Here is a 7482-nt window from a genome sequence, read left to right on the forward strand (position 1 = left end):
AGCCAAGTCTTAGAGCTCAGATAATAAGATAATCACTGTATGTTTCACTTAAAGACAGCACTTATAAACAGTTTGCGGATAGGTGTCATTAGTAAAAGAAATATGAGGCTGTTTTTTCACGCAAAAATAAGACTGCAGTTAATTCAGATGCATCATGTTGATTCACGTTCACTAAATCAACTGAATCCATAACCTCCCTAATCTGAACTAAAAGAGCTTTTTGCCTTACGTCAGTGTGGGGCAAGACACTTCCCCGACTGCATTGTACAGCCCTGTCCTCCAGCCATCCAGCAGAACAACCTCCAAGTAACACGTTATTATCTACATCTATTTATTCCCATTCAGCGTCACAGGGATCTGCTGCAGTCCAGCCCAGCTCTGTTAGGGTAAAAGGCAGAGGTACATCCTGGACAGCTTGCCGGTCCATAGCAGAGGCTTTAATTAATAAAGCAATAAATACATACACAAACAACACAACACAATCTCACTTAGACAACCACCCTGCAAGGTCTGAACCACGTGGAAACCTCAAGCTAAGAGACCCAGGAAACACCAAGTGCTCAGACACATTACGGCTGGGCTCTTGATACTTTGAATTTCTAGAAATAGCTGCAGAGGATCAATACATACAGCGAAATCCTGGGATACACTTTAAATTTCATGACGAAAACTGTGGAGTGCCAAGATCCCACAACTCATTAATTCCCATCATGCCACCTTGTGGATAATTGTTTTGAACAATCTAAATGATGTATAAACTCAGTAGAGTTATTAGAAAAATTGATTGGAAATAAAGAGAAATGCAGAGAAGAATAAACATAAACACAGATGCAAAGTGTGAAGATGTCAGACCGGCTCTGACAGCTTCAGATCTGTGACGTCATCACCTTCTTGATAAAAGGGGACGTGCAAACCTGGCTAATGAGAAAGGGGAGTTTATCTGGATGTGTGCACTCTGACACATGCACAATGTGACTGAGAGATGTGTTTTCATGCACATAGAGGAATCCCTACTCACACTACTGGCTGTCACAGGTTCTCAAGGGTGCACCTGTAGATTAGACATGCCTTAGACATGTCATCTTAGCTCTCACTGAAATGGTTTATTCTGAGTACACATAATCTCAACAAAACGTTTGAAGGAGATTCATTATTCTTAAAAACATGCGTGATGTTTGACGGAAACTGTGAACGGCTTCAGTTTTGTACAGTTAATATGTAAATCACTAACCAACAAGATACGACTATTATGTCTAACCCTAATTAGCACTGAGGATAATTCTCACATGTTTTTAGCATCTGAATCCTTCAATTTAGATTGACACTCAAATACACAAGTGAAGACATTATGAAGGGGAACAAACTTTGAGGTATCTTAAAAAGATGTTTAATTCTCACTGCTGATGAGGGCAAAATAAGTTCAAGTATCTCTGGTTTGACAGCCTCTGAGTGGTTCGCTGACTGTGCTCCTGCATACAAAGCAGTGCTCCAACACTGGCTTGGTTTTGCTCTGGTCTGAATATGTCCACTCTTGTTACACTGTTTTTTTTTACTGTGTGCACCTTCCTGCTCTCAGTCCAGTGGGCGGCACAAATGACTGAGGGACCTGTGTATTTAGCTGTCAGCTGAGAGACAGTTGCTACTGAAGTCAGGGTTTTGGTATTGGTGCTGTCAACTTCAACAGGCATCAAACAGGGATAACAAGTGCAAACAACAACACATAGGTGACAAAGCACATATGCCACACTAAAAAAGACAGTTATCCTGTATATATTTATATATTTTTTTTCTTTATTGAAACCCATACAATTGAATTGGTGGGATAAGTTCTACAATAAAAATGGAGCCCATTTATGGTGAGGATATGACTGCATCCTGCCCCTGGCTTTTACGACACTTCATGACAAAAATAACTTGAAAAATCTTAAAAATCAAAGCAAAATCTTGGCCGTCTGTTAGCTTGGTGGTTAGCGCTGTTGCTTCACTTCTGAAAAGTTCCTGGTTTGAATCCCTGCAGGGATGTTTCTGTGTGGATTTTTCTTTGACTACTCCCGCTATTGCTATACTCTCCGAAATGTATTTATAAATTACAATACATCAGCCATTGAGGGATTAAACTTGGAAAGTTTAATTGTGATATATTTTAGTGGAAAACAACCCCAGTGTGATGGTTTCCAAACACAATTTTTAATCAAATGTATTTTTTGCAATCTCAAGCATTTTCTGTCTTTGCTCTTTTTCCATCTTGCACACTGGTTTGTTATCAGTAATTAGTCACCTGATATAAATACTTATGTGGTCTCAGTCATTGCTTACAAGACTGGTTTTGTTCCTTGCAACTACCTTTCCAACGAATCCCCCATTTTGCTGTTTGGTTGAGAATCTGAATCTGAATCTTTTTTTTCATCTATGAGATTGTTAATTTCTTCAGGATATTTGACCCACACTTTGTTTTGCTTTTGCTAAATCTTTTTCTATGAAGTTTGTGATGCTCAGTGTTTGGCAGGTCTGAACTGTGCAGACAATAAGTTCAATTGTTGGATTTTATGTTTGTGCCAGCTGGAATTGTTATGTTTTAGTCTCCAACTCAGTCACGATTAATTCTATTTGTACTGTCTCCCTTAAATATGGAAGGAGAGGCTATTTTCAATTTATCAGAGACATAGTTCCATTTTTAGTGAATCAAGTTTTCGTCTGGAAAACCTTGGGAGATTCAGATTTTTTTTTTTGCTATTTATGAATAAATGTGCAAGTTATTCATACAGACAAAGCAAAACACTGCAATATTGGACTAAAGTTTGAGTAAAAAGAGAAACAAAAAACATGAAATTCCTGTTTTACTGTGAAGCATCATGCTGGGAGAAATAATAAACATTTTTCCTTTTTTTTCATGTATTATGAAGTTAAAAGAAAGGTTTATTTTTTCCACCAATGAACAAACAGATGTTGGTTTTGGTTTTTAATTTACAGAGTAATGTCAATCCAAGCTAAACCAGCATTGTTCTAGTTCCACAAAATGCTAAATCTATCATCCCCATTTTTGCATGTGCTCGTGTGAAGTTTTACTTTCAAGAATCCTAAATAATAATTATAAATAACAATGACATGGCTGACAGTCAGATTTTAAATGGACAAAAGCAGAAACTTAAAAAAGCTGACTGGGGGGCGTGAATCCTGCTGTTTAATGAGAGCAGTTTATATTACAGCAGCAATTCATTTAAATTCAGTTTTATTTATATAGCCTCTATTACAACATGAGTTGTCTCTATAGGCGTTTTCTAGAAGACTGAGAACATGACCTCGGAGCAATTATTATATAAACAATTGCAGGTAAAAACTCCCTTATTTGGAGAAAAACCTTAAGCCAAACAGTGGCAATAAAAAACTCCCCTTTAGGAGGGAAGAAACCTTGAGCAGGACCAGGCTCATAAGGGGGGACCCTTCCTGCCGAGGCCAGCTGTAATTACTGATGGGAGAGTTGGAGGAATTTGAAACTATGCTTCACGTGCAGATGAACAATTTTTGTTTCACTGAGGTGTTTTTTTTCCCTTAGAATTACTACAATGGTTTCCTGAGTGGCCTTCAAACCAGAACATCACAGGGGTTATAACCAGTGTGGGCCATGAGCGCTCTGCTTCCCAATGTCAGCGTTCCAGGGAGCACGGCAGCTCTGCTGGGGACCACCGACCATCCCTTTAACCTGACAGCTGCTGCTCAGGCAGGACACGGGCCAGGCCAGTCCCTGGCCCCTCTTTGTACACTCTGTTGCTGTGGGCTCCTCAATCGCATCCTGGCAGTGGTTTTCATGGTCATCTTGGCGTTTGCTGTGGTCATTGGAAATGTGGTCACACTTACGGTCTTTGTGCAAACGAGGCAATCAAGAACACCACAGGGATACTTGAAAGGTAAATGCTGTCTATCTCCACAATGCACAGAGCTCACTGGTATTAGAGATGTTTTTTTCTTTTCAGTATTACATTTAGAAACTATTTAATTTGATGTTTTAAGTATATTTCACAAGCAACCTGAGTTACTTTTTTTTTTATTAATGCACTTTCATTTACTGCACTCTGTCTCTATCTTACTCTAACTACTGTACTCCACTGGCCAGATGTGTTTTCGACTCTAGTCGTATATATATATATATATATATATATATATATATATATATATATATATATATATATATATATATATATATATATATATATATATTTATAAAACCAAGATGCAGGACAAAATTGATGGAACGTTGTGTTTCTGTGAAAGGAATCAATTTATGGAACAATCTGAACAAAGAAAACAAAGAATCCAAATCAAACATTACATTCAAAAGAACAATTAAAGCCTGTATGTTAAGGAAATATAACGAAAAATGTTGAGTTTGATTGACATACCCGTAGGCGGTGGTAATTTTATTTAATGTTATTTTAATTTTATTTTAGTTGTTTTTATTCACTTAGTTGTTTTTTTTTATTTATTTTTTTTATTATTATTAATTTATGTTATTTGTGAAAGGGGCAGATCAGATAAGATTCTTCTTCTTTCTGCTCCCTTTTCATTCATAAGTTAGGAACATTTGTATTTGTGTTTGTATTAAATTGTTTTGTTTTTTGAATGAAATAAAGAATAAAATGAATGAAATGAAATATATATATATATATATATATATATATATATATATATATATATATATATATATATATATATATATATATATATATATATATACCGGTATATGAATATGAATACAGTTGAATTGCTCTACAAGGTTAAATGCAGCTCCCCCTCTTCCTTTTCCTCCACATCATCCCTCATTTTTCTTCTCTTTCTCCTCTTTGTGACAGTGTCTCTGGCCATAGCAGACATGATGGTTGGTGTTCTTGTGGTCCCCTTCTCAATCTACACCGAAATCTTTCTGATGGTGACCAGTGCTCCTCCCATCTGGTACCAGGGCAGTACCACCTCATCCGCTGTGCTCTCCTCTTTGGATGGACCAGTGAACCAATGGCAGCCCTGCATGCTGATTGGGCCCGTGTTTGCTGGATGCACTTTTGTCTCCATCAGCACCATCTTCCTGATGACCCTGGAGCGCAGTGTAGCCATCCTGTGGCCGCTCCACAAGGACACATTGGTGACCCGAAGAAGAACGCTGCTCCTCATCCTGCTCTCCTGGGCTGCCAGCTTTCTGTTGGCTCTCGCTCCTCTCATCTTCAGCAGAAACTTCACTTTGGAGTACAACGAGTGCAGTCGTATGTGTAACTACACCCCCCTACTGTTTGAAGGCCGATTCCCACCTGACTCCAACATTCTGTTGCTCTTTCCAGCATTTGATTTCACACTGCTCGGGGGCACGTTAGCAGTAAATATTGTGTCTTTCTCTAGCATTCGTCAGTACACCAGAAAACGGAAACTACTTTCAGAGGGAAGCCTCAGTGATGGAGGAGGAGGAGGAGGTGGAGGGGGAGGATGCTCTCACAGGCCATCTTTTTCTGACATCAAGGCTGCAAAGACAATTGGCATACTAACATTTGCCTTTACAGCATCCTTCTCTCCCATTGCAGTATTTGTGCTTGGAAATGTGGTGGGATACACTTGGTGTAACTTTTCCTTTTTTGCCTTCTGGATTCTGACAGGAAACAGTTGCTGTAACGTCATTATCTACAGTGTTAGGGACCACCGCTTCAGGAAGGGTGTGACCCTGCTCTTTCAAAGAGAGCAATCCCTCCCACATGGTGAGAAGACCTGATAACCGCATTCATTCATTCTGTAGCTGCAAATGCGGTTTGTGGCTGTGGTGCAAGGTTTTACACATGTTTATTCACTTTCTTTGTGAGAGGATCAATGGCTTACTCATCCTTGTACATATAGCTTAGTCTAGCATAATAAGAGGAACACAGCTAGTCCATGCTTTGTCCAAAGATAACACAAGCACTGTTCACACCTGTCATTAATGTGTGTCTTAAGGGATTTGACTGCAAAGAGATTGCTCTAAATACAGTTGTAAATTCACCCAGAAAGCAGTGTGAGCAACACCTCTAAACAACACAGCTGGAGGTGCTCTGGGGAAGCAAATGGATGCGTTCTTTTAGCACCATGAACCTGAATGTGTCTAGGGCCAGTTCATATAAACACCTACTCAGTAGATGTTCCTCCATCTGTTCAGTAACAATTTGTCTGAATCTCTATTCTGGCCACAGGTCAGGTTACAGGACTGAAACCGCTGGGTCAAAATATATTTGATACACATTCATCGGCTGCTTTGTTAGAAACATACCCAAGAAAGTGGTGAGGGTAGACATACATTCACCTATATGATATATAATCAATATTTGATATTGCCATCCTCTTAAAATAATGGCAAAATAAGAGGAAAATGTGCAATAAAAAAAAAAAGGGGTATTATATTGATTTGACTCGAAGATAACTGCAGGATTCTGGATTTGGTCTTACAGAATGGGAAATGTGTTTGTTTAAACAGGGAGGTGAGCTTCGGCCACAAGTTTTCACTTGTGATGCACATCAATGGAGGAAGTCAACTGGCACACATAGAAGTGTCCAGCTGCGATCAGATCAGACAGGACCAAGCATTCCCTGGGGCTGAAAAACAAGTTGACCCAGAAATGCCAAAAAACTTCAGTTCTTTGAGCAACCACTTGACACTTTCTTCAAAGATAAATCTAGTATTATAACAGAAATATGCTTTTTTTTTTACTCTTTCAGTCAAAACATTATACCTAATGTACCCAATGTCACACTAATTATAACTATACAGTCAATAAATACATTTACATTACTCCCTCTTTTAGTTAGTTATCCTTATCACTTTTAATAAAGAGTGCAAAACAACTCTGTGACAACACCCGCAGGTTTCTGAAGAGTGGGATTGAAGCACAAGTTTCTTAGTGCTGGTATTGTAAATGCCATCTTGGTAGGAGCTGACAGGCAAAACCCATTTAACTCAAAGTTGGTTAAATGGGTGAAACCCTCAAGCTTGGCAGTCAATAGGAATATGTCCATGTTGCCTCAGTTATAACAATCTATCTATTTCAGCCATAGACTTGAAAAAATACTGGACAGGCTATTCAGGAAGTCACCCATAGGTTTTCTGAAGAGTAGCTTTGAAGTCTCTTTCCCCGTATTACTTCTAGCTGCTTCTTCAGCCCATCCATGGCAGAGGAATGTTTTGGTGGCAAAATCAGAAATGACGACATTTAGCCGATACTGGGAGAGAAGAAAGTGCCATTGACCTCACGAAATTTCATAATAGCCTATGACCGATGAGGAAGTGATAATGGATAGCCATTAGTTAATCCACCTGTCTATGAAAATCCTATGCCCCATATGCTGAATTACTTTATTGCTTTGTATAAACTCACCTGACATGGTACAAAAAAAAATTCATGCCCATGGATGTGAAATCTAGCAATGGAGACTAAAACCAGGTTTTGAACCAGGCTATAAATGTGTTTATTTCTGCTG

General features: G+C 38.8%; 1 protein-coding gene across 1 annotated transcript; it reads left to right on the plus strand.

Annotated features, from left to right (window-relative positions):
- The first annotated feature begins 3592 nt into the window (after positions 1 to 3592).
- Positions 3593 to 6994, plus strand: LOC133420525 (beta-2 adrenergic receptor-like). The gene is made up of 2 exons (XM_061710223.1): positions 3593 to 3905; positions 4848 to 6994. The coding sequence occupies exons 1-2, from the start codon at positions 3623 to 3625 to the stop codon at positions 5747 to 5749; spliced, it is 1185 nt and encodes a 394-aa protein (XP_061566207.1). The 5' UTR covers positions 3593 to 3622; the 3' UTR covers positions 5750 to 6994.
- Positions 6995 to 7482: the final 488 nt, after the last annotated feature.

This window comes from Cololabis saira, chromosome 2 (assembly GCF_033807715.1).
Source record: "Cololabis saira isolate AMF1-May2022 chromosome 2, fColSai1.1, whole genome shotgun sequence".
Taxonomy (NCBI): Eukaryota; Metazoa; Chordata; class Actinopteri; order Beloniformes; family Belonidae; genus Cololabis; species Cololabis saira.

Bases quoted from the DNA above. Each gene is read 5' to 3' on its own strand.
- LOC133420525 (XM_061710223.1), top strand. From the start codon at position 3,623: ATGAGCGCTCTGCTTCCCAATGTCAGCGTTCCAGGGAGCACGGCAGCT. The intron at 3,906-4,847 runs GTAAATGCTGTC...TCTTTGTGACAG, and splicing joins ACCACAGGGATACTTGAAAG to TGTCTCTGGCCATAGCAGAC.